Below are 24,651 nucleotides of genomic sequence, written 5' to 3'. Positions count from 1 at the left end.
ATTCCAAACAACATTAACTAAAACATGTTACATTGGAACATTTCTTGATATTTTCACAATATTAAATGAAACTGTTCTTGTTGTTTTGGGGTTTAACGCCATTTCTCAGCTCAAGCCAGGCTATATATGGCTGCCGGTATAAGCGGCGGAGGAAGAACGCGGTAAATCCCAGTAACAACCACTGACCCACGTGAAGCTACTGGCAGCTTTCTCACATATTTACATTGGTCGACCCCGAGACTCGAACCCACGCAGAGAGGTGAGACGGCAGTGATCCGTAAAGACGAGCACCATAGAACACTCGACCACCCCGGGCCATTGAAGTAATTTTGAATATACGAACAATATGTTTCTCACCTAACTCTCATGGAGACATTGATACTTACATTTGTTTGTCGATTATTACATACTAAATATTTCGTCCAATACTTTAATAAAAATGTTACCAGTGTAATTTGACGGGAGCTATCAAAACCTGTATTTCTACCTGATTGCTATGGAGCTATCGAAAATATAACTTTTGTAAAAATTATTCCTCCAATGTTTAACTAAATATAGTATTTTCTTTAAATGTCATGGTGTATTTTTTATCCGATTGAAATGGGAAATACAATGTTATCACTTCATAAGTTCGTACAGGACAGTATATAGGAAGGAGAACGTTCGTACAGGACATCATATAACAAGGAGATCTTTGGTACAGGACAGCATATAGCAAGGAGAACTTTCGTACAGGACAGTATATAGCAAGGAGAACTTTCGTACAGGACATTACATAGCAAGGAGAACGTTCGTACGGGACAGTATATAACAAGGACAACTTTCGTACAGTACAGTATATAGCAAGGAGAACTTTCGTACAGGACAGTATATAGCAAGTATATAATACTATAACAAATTAGCATACTTTTCATCACCCCTCAACCATCTAGATTTTTAGATATTTACCTCTGTAGCAGACACACATAAATACGTAAGCCAAGTCGACAGCTCATTCGCAGCCCAAGTTACGCATTTGATCTCCAATGCAAATCTAACTGTGACAGGCAGTCACCAACAAGCCAACCTATTTCCAAGCCTAACTCAAAGTAAATCTAAACCACCTTATAGATTTAGCTTATGTGTGAATTTATAATTGCTAGGCTTAAGATAATTTGGTTCATGCCTTCAACCTTAAAAATTAGCGACCTACTTTGCGCCATATTGCGGAAGTGAAAACAATTGCTTAGTAACAGTACAGCAGCGTTAGTTATGTTCGATATGCAAAACATTTTAGTTTACTTGTATTTTGTTTATTTCTGTTTTCTGTTCAGAAGTGCTGCATAGTCTTCTGTAAAAGCAGGATTTAAAACCACGAATGTGTCTGTTGAATATTGTTATAGACGTAATACATTTTAGGTTGATATGGGTGGTAGTGGTGCGTACGTGCACAGGAGTCTGACATTTAATCAATATAGTACGGCGAAATCTCAGAAAACATGAAATCACCTTATCGGTAACATAAATGAACACAAGGAGTGCAAGCATCACCACAACCCTCTGCTCGATTCGACTTTTTTCACGCGTTTTATCGCTTCAGAATTGAAAGAAGACTGAAAAACTAAATATATACACTCAAAAGACAGTGACGTACGCATAACTCTAGGACGATCTTCTCATGAATCCAATCCACCGAATTAACCTTTATTTTGACCATTACGGTCACAAACCCTTTCTGTTAGAATCCACCAGACGGAAGTAGCCCATACTACCAATGTGTCTGATTTTCTAGAGGTTCCACCTGGTAAGATTATCTGTTGTTTCTACTGAAATTTTTTTCGTAATATAAGTTTATGTGTACTGCCTGTCGTATATTAAATTAAATTTGATATGGTAGTGCAAATTGATGTGTGCTGTCTGTGATATATATTACTTGAAATGTGCTATGGAAGTGTAAATGGATGTGTACTGTCTGTGGTATATTACATGTTGTATGGTATTATAACCTAATGTGTACTACCGGGGGTATATTAAATTAAATGTGATATATGATAGTATAAATTGATGGGCACTGTCTGTAGTACATTATATTAATTTGGGTATGGTAGCATAGTTTGATGTGTACTACCTTTAGTATATTAAATTAAATATTGTACGGTATTATAGTTACCCGGTCTGTTTCCCGACACATTTTCCTATGCGTGGGGAGTTCTAAAGTATTGAAGCCATTGAAAATAACCTATTAGCTATTTATATTTCGTTGCCTTTCTTTCCATTCATATGCATTGCGTTGTTTGCAGCACGGGTCAAATCAATTCCAAACAGAGCAAGACTAGCTGAATTTATTACTGTGGTATTGTTTTGTATTAGTGACAAACCATGTGATTGTATTTTCTCTACAGACAATATTTCGTTATTATTCAAAACAATCCCTACTAAGATAACGACTGAAACCTTATGGCTTATTCCTCTAAAAATGTACTGACTGACCTTGCTCTTTGTCTGTCAAAACATTGTATGTAAGTTTGGTTTAGGGAGCACATAGCATTATCGTGTGTACTGTATTGTTCACACCCGTATAGGTATGCATACATGTTGTAGTGTAATTATTTTTTTGTAATATCACCTTTAAATGTCAAAAGCAATCAATCATATACACGTGTCGTATGGTGTATGAAAAATAGCAGAATTTAGAAAATGACATTAAATGACTTAGTCTCAAAATGAAATCGCAGAAAAGGTAACTTTCATAACACAGCACGAATGGAATCCGCTCTTCCGGATTTTGGTGTATATACAATTTGACGTGTTAGTCTTACATTCGACAGACATTATTAAATATAAACACATCAAAAGAAACATTTACACTGTTTACGATATACTCTATATAGCTTGATCTAAATAGTATCATGGACAGAGTCCATATGACATGCACCAGTGTTACACTCAATTAAGCTAGCAGAACAAGTATCATGAACAAAGTCCACGTGACATGCACCAATGTTACACTCTATTGAGCTAGTAACAAAAAGTATCATGGCGAAGGTACATGCATTATCATCAATCAACGCTACGCTTCCTTTTTACTTAGCTGTAAACAGCACCAAGGCTAAGAAACATGAACCATCAAGCACCAGTTACACATTATTTAATTAGCTCCAAACAGTATCATATGCAAGGCTCACATGCTATCATTTCATGGACAAAGTTCACGTGATCTAAATGGACAAGGTCCATGAACCATCATCATGCACCATGGTTACACTTCATTTAACTAGCAACGAACGTAACCATGGGCAAGGTCCATGTCTCATAATCAGATGAAAGGTAACCGACAGCAATCTGTCACATTTCTGCAACTCTGTGATATATTTGTAAGAATGGGAATGAACGAATAGATTATCATGGATTATAGATTATCCCTGCATTGTTTACTCTTGAAATATTCTCAACTATCTCCTTCAGAAAAGAATCTAAGAAAAATCGTGCAGATCACTTTAGTAGAAGCTTTTCAAGCGAGACCCAAGTACGTATCAAGAAATACGTACATGGAAAACGGAAGACTAAAACACATTGTTTTGAATGATTTAATCACAACATTTAAGAAAGGTGAGACCGACTGATGGACGGAAGGAAAAGGGAAGCACCATGTGCCTTACATACTTTGTGGTACAGCATGAAGATACAAAGGTGGGGCCATCCATTATTTGTTTCATTGCGAGAAAATCTCAAAGCAGGTGCCCGGTCCAATCTAGTTATGGATGGACAGCTGGTCATTATAACTGCGATCTTGAATCCAAATGATAAAGATGTTTTATTGCACCTAATGTATATTCAGCAAGTTATTGTACTGGTTTGTTACTCACTTTAGAAATGATGGATGTGGTCGTGGTATATTAGCATAGATTTAAGTGCTATCGATAATGTACAATTCAGTGTAGGTGGGTGGGGTATGGTACTCTGATAGTGAAGAAATGGCCTCAAATTATGGCAATACTGATGTCCCATTTCTTTCAGTAGGGACCCTGCAACATTTAACAGTGAGTGCTTGAAATAATAATTTATCATTCATTACCTATTTATCCACATATTTTGATACAACTTACAGCAATATGGAGCATGTATGTAGAGAAAATGAAATGCCACTGACACCTATGAATAATTCATTTACTGGCAAGGAAAAATATTTTTTTTAATGGAAATTGAACGTGAACTGTGATTCTGCACATACTGTTTCCAAATAAAATTGATTCTAGGCAGTCATAAACAACCTTGACCGTAGTTCCTAAAACAGGTAGGGAGGCCTGTATTTGCAATAAGCAGCATTCTATGATGAAGACAATAAAAGAGTTCTCCATGTATTGTGGTAATAATAATAATAATAAGTACTCAAGTTTCAGTCACAAACATTACGATGATCCCAAACATAAACAATATGGGATAGTTTCATATTCTCTGCTCACGTTTCTGTATGTACATGATGTAAATCTCTTTATCTATTGTTCGACAATAAGTAATTAAATGTTCTAAACGGTGTTAATTAAAAATATTGAGTTTAAATTTCTAACCATTTTCTTAGCATCATGATAATATGTTCAAGGCCCAGCAATCAACGCGGAGAATTTCTCAAGCATGTAGCAGCAGGCCAGGTAACAAACAGACTACATCGTACCTGGCTGATTGTGCCGTTGGGAACTACTAGTTTAAGGACATTCCAGGGATCAAATGCATTGCCTAGTCGTTTGTGATTTGTTCAAACATGAAGGCAGTAACAATACAATAACATAAAAGAATGAACTAGAATCAAATTATGACAATAAAACTTCCTTGTTTGCATACACCTCTCTCTAATATATTTAAATATCTATCTACCTACTACATATGTATTTGTATGTATGTCTGTCTATTTATATATGTCTGTCTCTTTGTCTGTCTATCTACATATTTACTCATCTATCTTTCTAGTTGTCCATCTGGCAGATACTACTGCTATGAATTGAAATCCTCCTCCTTTTTGTCCTTATTTTCCTTCTCGTACTAATGAGACCACCACCACCACAACCACCATCACTACAACAACAACAAATACTACTGCAGATACTACCCCTATTGCCGCTGTTGCTACCACTACAATAAAATCAGAACTCAACTTCTCATCAAAAATTACTATCAGGAACAATACTACTGTTAATGCTGTCTTTTTAAGTCTTACTCTCGAATATGTAATGTACGTTATTTTTATACAGCCTCTACGGCCCCTGTTGTCATTAGCACCTCTTTGATATGCAAAGAAAAACCGATTCAATTTGTATTTTTCATGTTTGTTTTTCTCTGCTGATACTACCAAAACAATCGTTCCAGATGCATACTTTTCTTACAAGTGTTTTTTTTTCCTTTTCACTTTTTCACAACGTTCCTTTCAAAGTCACTTCATTAAAAGAATTTTGGTCATGATTGTCATATTTTGTGTACACGTATGCTTGTCTATATTATGGTTATCACTGTCATTTCTGGAGTACTTTTATGTGTATGTGCATCTGTGTTTACGTCATTCACATGCCATTTTTGTTTATGTAAGAGACTACTTGTTGTATTTTACGCATGGGTGCTCGTGTTATTCTTTTCTATATCTGTTCAGTACTGTTATTCCATCCCTTAATTGCATATTTTACTTCTAGTTTTATCGATATGGACAATAACACCGTGGTATGCTATCTCATATATAACAATAGCTTAACCAAACAGACAACTTCCACCCCACAGTATATGAGTTATCCACTGGTTTTCCTTTATGTATACGAAACAGTGAGTTCAATAGCAAGTATGTGTATATACATTACTTCATGTTATATTCATACAAACTCTGTAGTGATATTCTTAGTCCCATACCGTTTCAAACCAATAATACTAAATTGTCATACATTCCAGAAGTGGCCTAGTACTTATAAGTCCCTTACGACTTCACACCTCCTCAACCCAATGTCAAAATTACTATATATCCCCATTGTACCCCATAATATGAAATCCCCTGCATACCATATTCTAGGTTAAAACCTATACACATTTAGCATCGATTTCCCAAAGGACCTAAATACAACATCCAAATGCTGATTCCTTTATTATTCTAATTCTTACTGAGATCCCATAGTTTCACATTTTTGTACGTCAATGGCTACTGTTAATTTAATTATGATCCCCAAGTGTCATACTGTTTAACGAAGACTCCATACAGTCCCCTAAAACTACTGTCCAAGCTCCGGCAATAGTACTGAATGTTTCCCAATAGAATGTCATACACCAAACTGAATGAATCATCCCACATGGGATTGCAAGTTACCTGGTCTTTTTCCCAGAAGCATTCTTCTTATGCTTTGGGAATTCTAAAGGACTGACACCTTTGAAATCATAACCTAATGTTTCGTTTCTTATTCTTTGTTTTAATTCGTCATTTATATGCGTTCTGTTGTTTTCGGTATAGGTCAAAACAATTCCAAACAAACAAAAAAGGTACTTGCCGAACCGATTTCTGTGGTATTCTTTTATGTCATTGACGAACCACGTGTCTGTATTCTTTCTACAGCTGAGTAATAAAAGACAATATTTTATTATGATTAAAAAGAATCCCCTACAGAAACAATGACTGAGACCTCGCGCGCAAGGCTTATTCTTTTAATATGTATTGACTGACACCATACTTTGTCTATCAAAATTTTGTATGTGATTGTAGATTTTGGAGCACATAACATAAAAGATCAATTGCCGAATTATGGTATTGTATGGGAATGAAGTTTAGGGAGTACATAACATAAAAGACATTCTGTCAAGTGTGCGGTATTGTATGTGTTTGAAGTTTAGGGAGTACATAACATAAAAGACATTATGTCAAGTGTACGGTATTGTTCACACTATGATATGTATGCCAATCTCCTTCAGCGTAATAATTATTTTTCTTTGTAATATAACTTGAAAATGTCAGGCATATATAATTTATTTTTAAAAAATGAGAATTTAAGAACTAACATAAAACGACATATCTGTGAATGAAATCGTGGAATAAAAGAAAACCATATCACACCAAATAAAATCCAATGCAATATGTCGTTCTTCCACTTTTGGGTCAAGAAAAACATTAACAGGTTATTCTTATATTCGACAACCATGTTTATACATAAATAGGCCAAAAGGAAAAATTATAACTTGTTTCATATATCTTTTACAGTTTGATCTAAAAGGTATCATGAACAAAGTCCCCGTGACATCATATATCATTGTTACACTCTATATAGTACGAAACGATATTATGAACATGGTCTCTGTACGATCTTTTCATATTTTCACATTTCATATTTAGCTAGCACTAAACCACATATATGCTAATTTCCATGTGCTATTATAGACAGTAATTACATGTTATTTACCTAGCACCATACAGTATCATGGACAATGTATACGTGCCTCATACACCATGGTTACACTTTTTTACCTGGCACCAAACAATATTGTGGACAAGGCCAATGTGCCACCATACACCGTGGTTTTACTTTATTTACCTAGCAACAAACAGTATGATTGACAAGCCCCATGTGACATCATAAACCGGACACAATGTTTATATTTATTTTATAACCCTCAACAATGTGCTACGCAAGGTCCATGTATCATCATCTACCACGTCAGATGAAAGCTCAGCGACTGCAATATGTTGCAATTCTACAATTCCATAACATATTTGTAAGACTGAGGAGTAAAGTATGAAAGAATGCATTCACATGACAAACATTTCCCCTGCAGTGTTTACTCTTTTAATATGTTCAACTATTTCCATCAACAGTGTGTGAAAATCAAGCCAACCTTTCATAATCAACCTCATCGTAGATAGGTACTGAATAAAATCGTGACAATCGCTTTGGCAGAAGCTTATCAGGTGACACACAAATACGTATCAATAAATACTCTCATGCAAAATGGTTGCCCCGCCATAGTGCTTCAAATAACGTCAACGTAAAATTTAGGAAAGGTGTCCGACAGATGGACGGACGGACAAGGGAAGCACTATATGTCTGATCTCCTTTGAGGCAGAGCATGACGATACATTGCAAAATTGGAACATCCATTGTTTGTACGACATTATTACTATGAAAATGTCAATAAACATGCCCATTCTAAGCTAGTTAAGGCTGGAGAGCCACTCATAAGTGTAATCTTGAATCCACATGACCCAAAGGTTTTCTACACAAAACATATATTCCACAAAGTACTGTATTGGTTTGTTGAGCACTTTGGAAATGAGGCAGGAGGGATTGGTTTCTCATTACAGATTTAATAATTCTGTACAGGATGGTGGGGAATGGCACACTGATTGTCAAGAAAGGGCTACAGATTATGTTAATAGTGATATCCAATTTCTTCTAGTAAGAACATGCAACAAGTATTAGTGAGTATGTGAAAGAATAACTTATAGAAAGAAACAGTTGATACATTTTTATCCACATACTTTGGTGCAATGTACAGGATTAGTCAGTCTGTATGTAGTGAAAATGAAATGTTACGGACACAGTTGGTGAAACTGAGCATGCGTTTCTGTACAAACTGTTTGCAAGTAACATGGATTATGGAATGTCCTGTATAACCTTGACAGTAGGTCCTAAGACAAGGCTAGCATGGACCATAATCAGCATGTTATGATGACGACAATAACACAAACTCTCCATATACTATGGTAATAATACTAATTACGCAATCTTATGATGACTACAATAACACAAACTCTCCATGTTTTATGGTAATAATACTAATTGCACAATGTTATGGTTAAGACAATAACAGAAACTCTCCATGTTTTATGATAATAAAACTAATAACACAATGTTTAGTCCCAAACATTATGATAATCCGTAAATTAACAATTTGAACTATTTTCATGTTCTCTGCTCACATTTCTGTCTGTACATGATGCATATCTATATATGTATTGCTCCACAATTGGTAATTCATTTTTGTATACTATATTAGTTAATTGATACTGACTTAAACTGTGTAACCACTTTCTTGGTATCCTAGTAATGGGTTTAAGGCAAACTGTAAGAAATGTGACTTTGGTCTAATTTGTCCCGTTTATGTAGAACATGACTTCGAAATGGACTAGGCTGTACAACGATAAAATTGATTTTACCACTGTAAATACACCAAACAACCTAGATAACTAGTTACGAAAAAGACAAATGACACTAAATCGCCAATAGTCTCTCTCTCTCTCTCTCTCTCTCTCTCTCTCTCTCTCTATATATATATATATATATATATATATATATATATATATATATATATATATATATATATATATATAGAGAGAGAGAGAGAGAGAGAGAGAGAGAGAGAGAGAGAGAGGGGTATTAACTCTTTCCCTTAACATGACCTATTTGACACAATAGAATCCAATGTAGGAAAGCACATGGATAAATACATGCTTATTGTATACTTCATAAATAGTCCCATTAGTTCAATATTGTTGCTGCGGGTCAATACCCAATGGTATTGCCTGGAGTTAAGTAAAAATATTCACCGCTACCTTGAAAGGTAAATACGTGCCCGCGCTCAAAAATATTTTTCCTGTACGTTTAATTAAAATGGCAACCAACGCTGACCTCATTCTTCATCGAAGAACTTAAAATTGCAAGAGAAAATATAGATTGCGAGAGAGAGAGAGAGCACACGTCATACCAATCTTTGATATAATGTATCAATCATCAGGTGCATACACACACTAATTTTTACATACCTTCTACTGGTAAGCACCATGTGTCACTCATTTCACCATCATACATTGAATTTCTACATATGAACTGTCTAAATAAAAACAAGATTAATAGTCTGACTATAAGTCTTAATGTTAATGAAATTTCGCGGTAGAGTCCTCAGTCACTTTAAGACATATTCCATTACACTGTTAGTACTTGTAGTTGTCTACTCGTATAGGCACACAGACGTACACACACATACAGGTAAACATATAATGATTACAATCTGAAGTTATTGCAAATGTACACAAAACCTGTTAAGGCTGTCACAGGAACCACTCAAGCAGAATGTTAGACTCCGCTTTAGGTGGCGGAGGGATAGTTTTGAATATTGGCCCATGGTATGGTATGACGTTTTGAGCTATTATTGTGTAATAATTAAAGATATGGACATATTCGCGAAATTCGTCTTTCCGGCTTGTGTTGATCTTGAAACTGATGTTAGTCATGTACACTTCATTTAGTCAGTACACATTATGAAGCCAGTGAAATACTAATAGTTGGCTTGAACGCAGAGCTAGCTACTTATAAGCGTAGACACGTTGGTTCTAGCACAGGAGTCTGACGTTTTATCAATAAAGTACGGCGAAATCTCTGACAACATGAAATCACTTTATCGGTAACATAAATGAACAGTTTCTATTACCGACAAGGTGATTTCATGTTGTCAGAGATTTTGCCGTACTTTATTGATAAAATGTCAGACTCATGTGGTTCAAGGCGAGTAGAATATCTCAAAACCTGATTGGATGACAATTATTTTGAATAGCATCAAACCATTAAGTGCATAAAAGTTTTAAATTAGTATCACCCAAGGAAAAGTCTTGTGTTTGCATTGTGAGCACCACGTGTTCTCACAAATGGCTTTCGGACATGAAAATGCATGTATAAATTTTGGGGTGGGGTGCTTCAACTTTTTACTCTATGAATTTACATTGACTTGTCAGATCAAGTGATTGATATTCTTTTGTGTCGCTTTATTATACCTATCCAAAGATATGGACCTTTTTGAGCTCATTCATGTATTTTATTTTTTATGAAGTTTTATATTATGCAGGTGTATGCAACACTAAATTTGTGCATAAAAACCGTCCCCTGCCCCCTCGAGTTAGTTCTACAATGTAAGACACATCACCCAATATGTTTGTTCATGTTCTATTTCCTTCATCGTAGGACTACCCTCAAGTGTGTAATTCAGAGTGTCAAAATCTGATGAAGAAAAAGAACAGAGAGAGAGAGAGAGAGACAGAGAGAGAGAGAGAGATAGAGAGAGAGAGTTATATGTAATAGAAGATATCGATAAAATATTTAATGAGTAATGATCCAAGGATCGTTCCCCGGGAAATCCCATTTTGAATGTCAGCACTAGCTGTTCAAGACATACTGCAACTTTTCATTTCAAATAGAGCTCAGGAAGAGCCCTACTGATCCATCTTGACATACCCTAATTGCTACTGACCCATTTGACATACCCTAAGCCCTTAACTTGCATATGAGAATACAAAGAGGGAGACAGTCAAATACATTGGATAAATCCACCAGAACTGCAACTACATATTTGTTCTCATCAAGAGCCCTCCTCCACTCTTAAAGCAAAAGTAACACAGTGTCTGACATTCATGACCAGTCTGAAAAGCACACGTTTATTATAAACATTCTCAAAAAATAGGCTAACTAGATTTCAATTGATCTCTAAAAGAATGAGTATCTGATGGATACACTGCTGACCTGTATGTAGTTACTTTGACAATCGGAACTAATTAGGCTTCCTGCAGACGATCAGGAAAAATATCTGACTGTAATTTTGTTAATTGGATCTGTAATATGGTCCACAAGGATTGGTGATCTAGTATTTAATAGCTCATCAGGAATTTGATCTCCTCCAGTGGCTTTTTTCTGAATCAAACCTCTTTGCACTTTGTAAACATCTTCTTGGTTAACTTGTTCAGATTCAAACTTTGTATCCATGTTATTATTACCCTCCCTGATACTCTGATGGATTAAAGGGTCAAAATGAACATCCTTTCCTGGATGTCTAATGCCACATTTACATAAACATTATTTCACAGTTTCTGTCATTGTTTACAATTGTTTTGCCTTTAGTAAGAATTACCTTATTTTGACCATCTGTGCAGCTATTCGAAAAATCATGGCTTAATAGTTGACTAAACATTCTAGATATAGTGGTCACTGTATACCTTTCTAAAGCATATGCTCTCTGAGACCTATTCCTTAATTTGTTTACCAAATTTCTCTGACACCTATAGTTTTCTCAGGTTTTGCATCATCTCATGAGTGTCTTTTGTAAACAACATATGTTTAGTATATATAGCTTTCCTTAATTCTCTGTTCTTACAAAGAAATGTTTTATTTTTTTATAATGTGGGTATGTATTTTTCCTTGGGGCACATTTGTATGACATTTAACAGAACTTTTTCACAAGTAATAAAGAGTTGACAGATCACATCAATAAACATTTTAAACAATTTTTGTCTTGGTTGCAGATAGCACAGTAATTTAACTGAGTAAATACTATATTACGAAAATCGCTAATGTCAGGAATTAACTTTAAGGTATTATTAAATTGACTTTGTTTATTTGTAACTAAATCATCAACATGACATGAATTATTGGATCTTAGGGTACAGATTGAGGACTGGAAGTGGGGATCATAATAGCGTGAAAAGTATGGATCACACTATCAATCTGAGGTGGATGCCAAACCTTGTCTGCAGCCCTCTCCCATCTGTAATGTACACACATACTTAGCCTAAGCATGATTTAAAATATTCAGTGTTAACAACATATCAAATGACATAGCACTCTAGTGGGAGTTTCAAATGCACCTTTCGTTCAATGCAAAATGAATTTCCATTAAGGCCGTAATACACTTTTCTATCTCGTCTTTTAAACTGTCTATGCTAGATAACTTAATGACTATCTTTAGAACTGAATTTGTTCGTATGGTCACTGAATGTTTGCTGAAAGAAAAGGAGCACACTCATGAATGTCTGAGAACATGCTTTTGGTGTTTGGGTAAAATTGGGAAATTTACCTCACTCCAATAATATGTTCTCAGACACTAATGAGTGTGCTCAGCATAACAAATACAAATAATCTCAAAAAAACAAAAATAAACCCTCCCAAAAAATTTTTAAGCAAAGACAACAAGTATGTTCCACTATTTTGTTCTTGTCCACACCCATTTCAGATGTGGAACATGAGATTGAAGTGCTTCTTCAGATGACATCGGCATCATTTTTTTTATTACATTGTTCGCCTCTCTCACCCAAGGATCCCAAAATACCATTCATGATGTCAAAGCACACTGGCTTGGTACCCATGTCCATGTGACACACTCTAAGAACAACACAAGAAACTAATTAGAGGTATGTTAAAGAAAAGAATCTTTTAACAGGAGATTTTGATAACAAAACTAATGTTTATTACAGTTAATAATTTATTGATCATTACCGGTAGACAATTATAAATAGCTCCTATAGAGAAATAAAAACACAACAATGAATTTCCAATATTTATATACATGAAATTGACAGAGAGAAATATTTTGAAACTGCCAAACAAAGAAATGGGCAATGTCACCTCAGGACAAAGCTCTGACATATCATATTGTGAATTTGATCAACACAGAAATGGACAATGTCACCTCAGGACAAAGTTCTGACATGAAATTGTGAATTTGAATAACACACAAACGGGTAATATCACCTCAGGACAAAGTTCTGACATCAAATAGTGAATGTGATCAACACGGAAATGGGCAAAGTGCTAACTTTAAAGACAATAAAGCCCACAGATAAATTCATAACTAGTGAATTAGATTCATTGCTATTAAATTATAATCATTACTAGTAAATTTCACTCTTTACTAGTGAATTATTCATTACTAGTTTTACTAGATCATATTTTTAGAAGATCAATAATTAGTAGTCCTTTGAAACAATAAACTGAAATTCCTCGGGAATTAATCACAATGTGGTGGGAAGAGGAGAAAAAGATACATCTCAAATGAAGAAAAAAGTTATATGCATCAGTAAATTGGTAGATTGTGTTATACATATGTATATGTTAATAATTGTATATTGGATAAACGATAATCATATTATAGGATAAAATTTTTGCTGATAATGACAAGCAATAGCAAAGAGTTAACGAGAATACTGCTGTTAAATCAATTTTTTTTTGCACAACAATTGATATCACTGCACAATTGTATGTAGTCTTAAAGTTAGTTTGGCAACTCTTATTAAATTGGTTTTTAAGTAATTTTATTTATATATAAGAATTAAACTCAACAACAATGTTCCTGAGTACCTACAAAAGTCTTCTTATTAAACGACATATGAAAAATAAATCAATTTACAGTATGTAAAATCAACGACCAGCTTGAGGTGATGTCACCAACAGAATCTCATTTTTCACCAAGTTGTATCATAACAATATGAAGAATGGGAGAGTGGGCATAAAATGATTGAGACTTCTACCTGCTGCAAAATAATGGAAAGGAAAAATTCTTCTACAATTTTAATAATATAAATAAAAGAGTCCTGTGAAACAAAATACAAGAAATAAAACAAAATTACAAGAAGCTTTTGGAAATCTTTAGCTATTTCCGACTGCTATAAACACACTGACCAATCTTTTTTGTGGAAAACAGATTTGATCTCCAGACCATTTACTTTGTGTATTTGAAAAGAGAAGTCTACAGTCTTAAAGCCATGAAGATGTGATGCATTTTTCAACATTCATTCAGCTGTCATGTTACAGTTAATGAAATGACATAGTACTATTTCCTATCTATTATTTGGGGACAGATATTCCTACTTTTCTATGTAATGACCCTTACATCGGGATATATATTTATACTTTTCTATGTAATGACCCTTACCTGGGGATAGCTATTCCTACTTTTCTGTGTAATGACCCTTACATGGGGATAGATATTCCTACTTTCCTATGTAATGACCCTTACATGGGGATAGATATTTATACTTTTCTGTGTAATGACCCTTACATGGCGATAGCTATTCCTACTTTTCTGTGTAATGACCCTTACATGGGGATAGATATTCCTACTTTCCTATGTAATGACCCTTACATGAGGATAGATATTTATACTTTTCTGTGTAATGACCCTTACATGGGGATAGATATTTATACTTTTCTGAGTAATGACCCTTACATGGGGATAGATATTTATACTTTTCTGTGTAATGACCCTTACATGGGGATATATATTCCACTAAGAGTAACACAAGAAAAGCACATAGAGCTATAATTCTGTTGTGATTTGGAGTTGAAGGGACCTGTAGCTGTGTAAATATATTAACATTTTATGAACTTAAATACTCCAACATTTCAGAAGCAATCATCACTACTGATGATACTGTGCTATATTTCAGAAGCAATCATCCCTATTGCTGATACTGTACAGCATTTCACAAGCAATCATCCCTACTGATGATACTGTACAATATTTCAAAAACAATATTCCCTATTGATGATAGTGTACATTTCTCAAGGAATCATCCTGATCCATTATACTGTACAACCTTTTGCAAGGAATCATCCCTATCGATGATACTGTACAACATTTCACAAGGAATCATTCCTATTGATGATACTGTACAACATTTCACAAGGAATCATCCTGATCCATGATGATGATACTGTACATTTCACAAGGAATCATCCCTATCGATGATACAGTAAAACATTTCACAAGGAACCAAATATTCCCTATTGATAATAGTGTACATTTCACAAGGAATCATCCTGATCCATGACACTGTACAACATTTCACAAGGAATCATCCCTATCGATGATAATGTACAACATTTCACAAGCAATCATCTCTATTGATGATACTGTATAACATTTCACAAGCAATCATCTCTATCGATGATACTATACAACGTTTCACAAGGAATCATCCTATCAATGATACTGTACATTTCACAAGGGATCATCTTTATCATTGAAACTGCAAACATTCACAAGCAATCGTCCCTATAGATGATACTGTACAACATTTCACATGTAATCATCTCTATCAGTGAAACTGTACAAACAATTTACAAGCACTCCTCTAAGATGCATCTCTTGCCTCTTGATTAAAAAGCTGAAGCCAATTCACTTTAACAATTATAAGTCATATATGTGAGTATAGGAAATGAGCTGGGTATTGCCAACAATTTTGTATCACACTAACTTTCTTTGATACAATGTGTCATGATGGTATTGTCAGTGTCTGCAAAATAAACATTATTGTACCATTACAAAAATGTGCTGTAGGCTAGGCTGAAACACAGAATGAACTGATCTTTTTGTTCTTTCTTTCTGTCTTTCATTCATATGTTTACGGAGAATAGTTTTGACACATTAAAATGATTCAATAAATCTGTGATAATCATAGTAAAAATAGCAAAAGCTTGGGCATTCCTAACAATGATATTAAACATCCCTTAGTACAGTAAAAGTTGTATGTAATGGAAATAAGTGCATTCCTTTAGGATGCATCTCTTACCCATTGATTAAAATCCTTCACCTGAAGCTAACTGTGTTGTACCATGCTATGTATGACAATAGTTTTAAAAATTTTCTTTCTTTTTGTATTATTTTTATCTTTACTGAATATTCTTCTGAAACACTAAAAATACTTTGACTAAATAATTTTAGGTGAGTTAGATAAATAATAAATCTAAGCAATAAGCACACAAATAAAATCAATGGCTGTGTTGAAAAAAGTATTCACCGGAATGAATTAAATAAACATACCGTATTATTTGAAAATATTTTCAAACCACTATAGAATTAATAACTATCATCTTGCAATTGACTAATATTCTTTGTAAACTGGAATTTAAAAACAAGCATATGTAACATTTACTTATGTACTGTGCATACAGACCTTTGTTATCATACACTATTTAAATTGATCTATAAGTCAATCAATCCATCTCTGTACCAAAAGACCAAACTGGAAATATTTTCTTAAAAGGTGAATTATCTACCAAATTACCAAACAAATGACTTGTACTAACATTTCACTGCATGGACAGAGTAAAAATATAGTTCTAGATAAGAACAGAATACACTGGCAATTTCACTGCCTGGTTGTGAACTATTTTGTTGTTGTTGTTGTAGGGTTTAATGTCATTCTGCAGCACAAAATAGGCTATACATGGCGGCCAGTATAACTGGTGGAGGAAGAACCCTAGAAAACCCAGGGAAGAACCACCGACCCATGAGAAGCTACTGGCGAACTACATGTATTTTGTTTCCTAAAATTATTGCAAAGTGTATTGTAAACACTGTAAATAAAAGTTTATAATACCAGACTGAATTGTAATTATAAGACTAATTTTCTTCTGTTATGTGACTATATCTGATCAAATATTCTCATAGTGATCAAGTACAGTGCATCCTGCTTGTTTGCATAAAGTTTCATAAAGATAAAAATATTCATTAAATTGGGCAAACAAATAAATCTTCCCCATAAAGGTAAAATTATGCAGTAATACTCATTTTGAGTGTCAACATGTAATACAAAACTTTGGACTAAACTGAATACATGTACAGTTGGATCGTTTATTACTTTGTAAATCTATTAAATGCTGGAATATTCTAAAGAAATATACAAAATACATTAACAGTAAAGAATGTGACTATATAGCATGCTGTGTATTTATTATTAACATTGGAATGCAAGTCAACTCGAAAACAAAACACATTTATGAGATTTGACATGACTAATTACTAAAACAAGAGTCCCTATAAGGGACTGACACTCTAATGAGCAAACAGAATTTCCACTAATTCAAGGTAAGACCATTTCTTCCATTTAACTGTGAAGTGGTGAAATAATCTCTGACAGTCTTCAGCAATAACATGATTTTCAAATTAGCTGATATTGTGCATACAGGATGTTAACTTGGCACCATTTTTATATAGGACAAGGCAAACTTCATTAGAAGTCTTTTGGTGAAAACCACAGGCATAATGATTGTCCACTCTGGAAGATCAGTCACAAGATGATTTTTAAGCATTTGTCTTGTCAGTAAAAAATGGATGTACATCTAGCACTATTTTCATTCAGGACCAACCAAATATCACAACAAGGGTACTGACAAATACCCCATGTTGTACAGCCATCCAGTTAGGATGCAAAGAGATAAAAATATTGTCAAAGATATGACTTTCCATTCAGGATGAATAGCAATAACAAGATTTTTAAGATGGCTACTGTGTCAGTTATACTAGATGTCAGATTAATGTGATTTTCCTTTAGGACCAATTAAATATCATAAAAAAGTATTTCAGTGTAAACCTCATGTTGATATGTCCAACCATTTAGGAGTAGCAACAATTATAAGATCTTTAAGAGTGCAGCTGGCTAGCAGCCATTTTGAATGTCAGATCTTCACCATTTTCATTTATGACCAACTGAACCTCATAATTAGTCTTCAGGAGAAAACTTGATGCCAATGGTGAAAATGTGATGTCAGTATGACTTTCTGTTGAGGTAGAGTTGTCATAACAAGATTTAAAAGATGACCATCATGGTGGCCATACTGGATGTTAGATTGGCACTGCTTAAGTTGTTCAAGAGTAGTGATAACAAGCATATACTAATGGATGGATGGACAATGGACAGATGGTGGAAAAAGACCATCCCATAAGCTCTTCTGGTCAATGATCAGTGGAGCTATAAACTCAGGCCCATGACACACAAAAATAAATAAAATCTCTCAATCACTCTAATAACTCTTTGAATTTAGAGTCCATCCATTATTGATGATAACAGATAATTACAAGACATACTATGCTAATACATCGCAATATATCGTACATCACAGCAAGCAGCACGACCTTGCCTTTCTAACATGTGCAAGTAACAAGTATGCATTATAAGCTGTCAAATTTTATCATAATATAGAAGAAAAGGATTGGTGCATTTTAACTGTACACAATATCCAAGACAAGCAAATAAGTAGTGTCCACTGTACAATAACCTGAAATGAGCCATGAGTGCAGTTTTTAATGATCAAATAGACCATCACAAAACACTGGCTTTGCTTATGATGGGAACAATTGGTAAGTTCCACAATTGCTAATTAAGATAACGCTGGTTATTGCATTATATCATTACTCAAGTGCAAGGTTTCGGATGCAAGGCCCATGACAATATACCAAAGGCAATGGTGGACTATCATGGCCAAGCATCCTAATCAAGTATTTAAATATGTAATGTTCCATCAATCTGTATAAATCCAGATGAATTTTTTAAAACAATGAATACATAAATTTACAAAATGGAGTCATAGGGTAAATACCTTTTAATAACTTAATTTTGTATTCTTGATTCCCTCCCCGAGGAACAAGATCTCAAGCAAGCATGACCATCATTGAATGCTACATGAGGTAATCATAAGGGTAACAATAAATTAAGAAGGATTTATTTAAAATCGCTTCGTATACAGAGCAAGTTTGCTGATAAATTCATTGATTATAAAAAGAGAAACTAAAATCTTAATTATTGAGATAACCAGATAGTCACTTAGTACATTCAAATACATGAGAACAAATTATAATGTCTTGTTCTATTTTCTTCATCACTCTTCTGTAGGGCAGTGACCTTAAACATTTGAGTTTTGTTGTTGATATGCACTTGGCATGGGAGACAAATCTTATGCAAGATTGTAATCAAAAAGTATAAAATTAAGTTGTCTTGTGTAATTAGAATAATGTTTCTCCAGAGTTCCAATTAACATGATATTTTCATACCACGACTGCATCTGGGCATAAAAAAATCACACACCCATTTAATAAATTCTGTGTGAAATTTACAACTTGCTTTTCAACAGATCTTTTCATTCTATTGTAAATATGTCCTAAACAATTAGATATAAATGATGCAAATAATATAACACATATGTAAACAAAAATGAAATATATGTCTTCTGCTACTGGAAAAAGTGACAAATAATTTTGAGGTGACATACATCCTGAATTAATGTTTTTTTCTATTTGTGATTCTTCAGAGAAAAAATTCCACTTTGTAACTCCAGTTACAGATTCAGAACAAGACTGTTGCACTTTACTGAAGGTTTAAATATCCAAATAACAAGTATGCATGCAAACGGTCATATTTTATTATCAATAAGAAAAAGATTGATGCCTAGTAACTGTATTCAAATATCCAATATAAGCAAAAAAGTGGAATCCACTGAATTATCAATTCAAATAAGCACAAAACACCCAGAACTTGTACCAAAAGCAGTTTACACTGATTACATGCACCATCAAAAAAAACCGACTGCACTTCTGGCCGGTGCACAAGATTTTGGTTTTATGATTGCCAATAAACACTGTAATACTAGTATTGCCTGACACAAATTTACACACAACAACAAATCTAGCTTAATGACGAATATCTGTAAAAATATAACCAGTATCAATCATCACAATCATTACAAAACAGAAAAACAAGCTCTTCAAAATTAAGCTCTGCTTAGACAAACAGCATCATCTATTAGCATACATACACACAGTCCTAAACAGAACATTATATTCTCTCTTTCTCTGCTAAACAATTAACCACCATTATGGGGTGGGGTGAGATGAGATAAACACTTCCTGGCAGACTCGTTCTGATATACATCCAAATTATTTAAGAGACGACTTCAATTCTCTTCTGTTTCTCTCTGACTCTTGATTCTCACTGTCCTAATCACAATCACCACAATGAAGAATCATCCTGAACACACTGCCAAGTTTATTCACAAAGGCTGTTGCTGCATCTAGGGTTGATACACAGGCTGTTGACCCCCAATAATCATACTGTAGGCCCCATAGTCACTAGGTAAACTTGTAACAGGTATGCTGTGTGATGTAGACTGGGGCAACATGTTCTGTGACACTGGTGGCACAGTCTGACTCACACTTGGATTCTGTGGTATGTGGAAGAGATAACCAGATGGCCCTGGTATGCTGAAAAATGTAACCACCATTAGCATGTATTATAATACTGGACACCATTCCTATTCCCACATCTTAGATTCATATATGTCACTCTTGTAATGCATATTTTTTTTGGACTTGAAAATATACTTTATCCAATCAAATATTTTCTCTCCTTGTCTCTTGCTCTCTTCACCCAAATTTTAATTTGTGCTTTCTAAGATTTCATTACTAAAGATGTATAACCAACTAGTTAAATATTATTGGTTTCATTATGCATTAAGTCTTATTTTATATACCGATAATTTTCATAATACATTAAATCTTTTAAAGAGCAAAATAAACAATGACATAGAATTACAGTTCGAACAACACAAGCATTCATTCCAAGAACTAAATTATTCATGGCATCCATCCATACATCTGCAGAGTACAGGATTTCACAAATACCTTTCTAATGACAGACAAATAAAAAATGAACTTACTTATTTGTGAAGTTTTGATATGATCCACTGTTCATTTGTTGTACTTGTGGCTGCTGAGGACCTTGCTGAATTGAAGGAGGGGGCATCGTTGCACCTGGACCTTGATTTACTGAAGGCATCTGACCTTGACCTGGCATTATGTACTGTTGCTGGCCATTGTACATTGGTTGCTAGAATAATAATAATAATAATAAACAATGGCATTAATAAAATAAATAACTGATAATGACAACAATGATAAAGAATTACTATATAAACAAATTTAAAACAATTAGTAGTTATTATGCATTAAAAGCAATCACATCATGAAAACTCTCATATACATTCCTGCAACAAAAAATATAAAGACTAAATAATGATCCACCTGTTGAGAAAACAATATACAATTTATAAATCCATAATCTATCCAAGGAGACAATAGTACACAATTTATAAATCCATGATCTATCCATGGAGACAATGGTACACAAGGTCTAAATTCATGATCTATCCATGGAGACAATGGTACACAATTTGTAAATCCATGATCTATCCATGGAGACAATGGTACACAATTTTTAAATCTATGATCTATCCATGGAGACAATGGTACACAATTTGTAAATCCATGATCTATCCATGGATATAATGTTACACAATTTATAAATCCATGATCTATCCATGGAGACCATGGAACAATGTCCAAATCCATGATCTATCCATGGAGACAATGGTACACAATTTGTAAATCCATGATCTATCCATGGAGATAATGGTACACAATTTATAAATCGATGATCTATCCATGGAGACGATGGTACACAATGTCTTAATCCATGAACTATCCATGGAGACAACAGTACAGAATTTCCAAATCCCTGATCTGTGGAGACAATAGTGCACAATTTCCAAATCTGTGATTTATCTCCATGGAGACAAAAGTACATAATGTCTAAATCAATGATCTAACTGTGGAGACAACAGAGCACAATTTCCCATCATCTATTTGTGGAACAAACAGTACATAATGTCCAAATGCAAAATCTATCTGCAGAGAAAATAGTGCACAATTTTCAAATCCATAAATTTATTATAAGAAATATTAGCCATTAAGTTTTTGCAAAACCATTGAAAGTTACACCCTCATTAATTAGTACAGTATTTTCATCAAACAGTACAACATCATCATCAAGCAAAACTACAGCCTCATGAAACATTATCATGGCCTCATTAAATAGTATTATGGCCTTGTCAAACAGTACAATGGCATCATCAAACAGTACAACAGCCTCATGAAACATTATCATGGCCTCATTAAACAGTATTATGGCCTTGTCAAACAGTACAATGGCATCATCAAACAGTACAACAGCCTCACGAAACATTATCATGGCCTCATTAAACTGTATTATAGCCTTGTCAAACAGTACAATGGCATCATCAAACAGTACAACAGCCTCATGAAACATTATCATGGCCTCATTAAACAGTATTATGGCCTTGTCAAACAGTACAATGGCATCATCAAACAGTACAACAGCCTCATGAAACATTATCATGGCCTCATTAAACTGTATTATAGCCTTGTCAAACAGTACAATGGCATCATCAAACAGTATGATATCCTGATCAAAAGTTTGGGTCAAGACAACAAGTATAAATTGTTACCTTGTTCATCATTGATTGTGGTGCAATTCCCATTCCCATTTGGAGGTTAAAGGTCATTTGACTCTTGTAGCCATATGGTAATGGTGTCTCCTTCATTAAGTTGTGGTACATCTGTAGAGCATCCATCACTTTTTTGTTAAATTCACACAAACTAGCATGTTTTCTGAAAAACATAATCTGTATATATGAGGTAACTACTTCATATTAGATCATTATAAACATTAAATGATAAAGACATGCACTTTCTCTCGAGTTCTAAATTGATCATTATGGGTTACAAAATGTACTTGCTGAAATGACAAAATGAAGTTGCATGTGAGCAATGAAAATTTCTCAAATCAGGAAATGTTATTGTCAGCTCATTTATCATTGACAAAAAGCTGAAGTAATGTTTTATCAGCAGCAATGAAATGCTGAAGTTTTGCTGTTGTTAAATGTTTGATCCCTTACAAAGGTATGTGTTCAATTCTTGGCTTATGTACCTTGTCTTTGGGCATTATGACTTCACATGAGCACATTATAAATTACACATTGTAATTAATTTTAAATGATATGAGTAGCTAAATTACATTATTAAATTACAAAAAGGAATGATAAATAATATCATTGTAATTAAAGTAAAGCATAATAAATAACACCATTGTAATTACAAAAAAAGCATAATAAATTCCTGTTTTTTTAATTGTAAATAGTTATAAGTAGTTTATCAAATGTCACTAGAACAGGCAATTTAAATCAATTGATTTAAAAACTTCACCAAAAAATTACATTACAGAAGATTCACTATTTAATTCTGAATTGACTCCCTTAAAATGAATTTGTAAAGTTGAGGAAGCTCATCTGTAACATTAGTGACTGCTGTGGAGTGAATGGACGTCGATTTTAACGGCATATTTAACACATTATTTGCTATATCATACCCAGAAAATGGGTGTTAAATGCCATTTCCAAGGAGACAGCTATACAGTTTAGTACCCAGGCTGGCCTGGGTGGGTGCTGAACCCAAGACCACTGGATTTAAGTCTGATGTTCTACCAACTGATCTACCACAGCTATATAAACAGGTCACAAAAGAAGAGTATGAGTCTGGGGGATATAAATGTGTGGGGAAAATTCAGAAAATTGTGTTTTCACAGTAAACTGTGAATGATCATTTTTCATGGAGATGCAATTGCTGAATATGATGTTGGTTGGTCTTTAGCAGAACTTTCAACACATTATTGGTTAAATCAGGCATAGGGACCTATGTGCCTTTTCCATGAACATGCCATGGCAGCTGGCCTGGATGGGTATCAGACCAAAGAAACTTGGTTAAAAGTCCAATGTTCTGCCAAACGAACAAGCACAACTCAATTACTGGTTGAATAAAACACTTTAAATGACCTAAAAGGTCAATTTCTTTTGCAATAGAACAAATCATGAATGAATATGTAAACAATGTGATATATATATATATATATATATATATATATATATATATATATAGATACATACATACACACACATACACACAGATAGGAAATAAACGATCAACAGAGGGAAAAAACAATGCTGACAGTCCAAGGCAAGTTAAACATTTTGCTGGGCAAGTAAAACTTTCTTTTTCCCACATTATTTTACAGAATATGAAGTAGAAATTATGGTTTTCATTAACATCATGAAATTGGACACAGTTCTTTTAGGATTTTCCAGCCCTGAACATAAAGTAACCAAGGATAAACATAATCCATGTGTGTTGGACATGATGTAACCAAGGATG

The 24,651-nt window shown here is 34.1% G+C and overlaps 2 protein-coding genes across 5 annotated transcripts in view; both read right to left on the bottom strand.

The window, feature by feature from the left end:
• LOC149786961 (uncharacterized) overlaps positions 1 to 9,907 on the bottom strand; it is a 31,840-nt gene extending 21,933 nt beyond the window's left edge. For both annotated transcript variants that reach the window (XR_016425239.1, XM_089978305.1), the window contains exon 1: positions 9,758 to 9,907. The gene's annotated coding sequence lies outside the window, so the exon portion shown is untranslated. The remainder of the gene's footprint in view (positions 1 to 9,757) is intronic.
• Positions 9,908 to 13,298: 3,391 nt separating this feature from the next.
• Positions 13,299 to 24,651, bottom strand: part of LOC149786959 (uncharacterized) — a 37,994-nt gene continuing 26,641 nt past the window's right edge. For all 3 annotated transcript variants that reach the window (XM_089977509.1, XM_089977510.1, XM_089977511.1), the window contains 3 exons: positions 22,893 to 23,055; positions 21,246 to 21,415; positions 13,299 to 20,790 (listed from right to left, as the gene is read on the bottom strand). In XM_089977509.1, coding sequence (XP_089833635.1) covers positions 20,601 to 20,790; positions 21,246 to 21,415; positions 22,893 to 23,018 — 486 coding nt within the window. In that variant the 5' untranslated portion in view covers positions 23,019 to 23,055 and the 3' untranslated portion in view covers positions 13,299 to 20,600. The remainder of the gene's footprint in view (positions 20,791 to 21,245; positions 21,416 to 22,892; positions 23,056 to 24,651) is intronic.

The sequence above is a fragment of the Sinohyriopsis cumingii genome, chromosome 12 (assembly GCF_028554795.1).
Source record: "Sinohyriopsis cumingii isolate HCF-2022 chromosome 12, ASM2855479v2, whole genome shotgun sequence".
In the NCBI taxonomy this organism is placed as follows: Eukaryota; Metazoa; Mollusca; class Bivalvia; order Unionida; family Unionidae; genus Sinohyriopsis; species Sinohyriopsis cumingii.
This window is presented reverse-complemented; position numbering and strand designations above follow the sequence as displayed.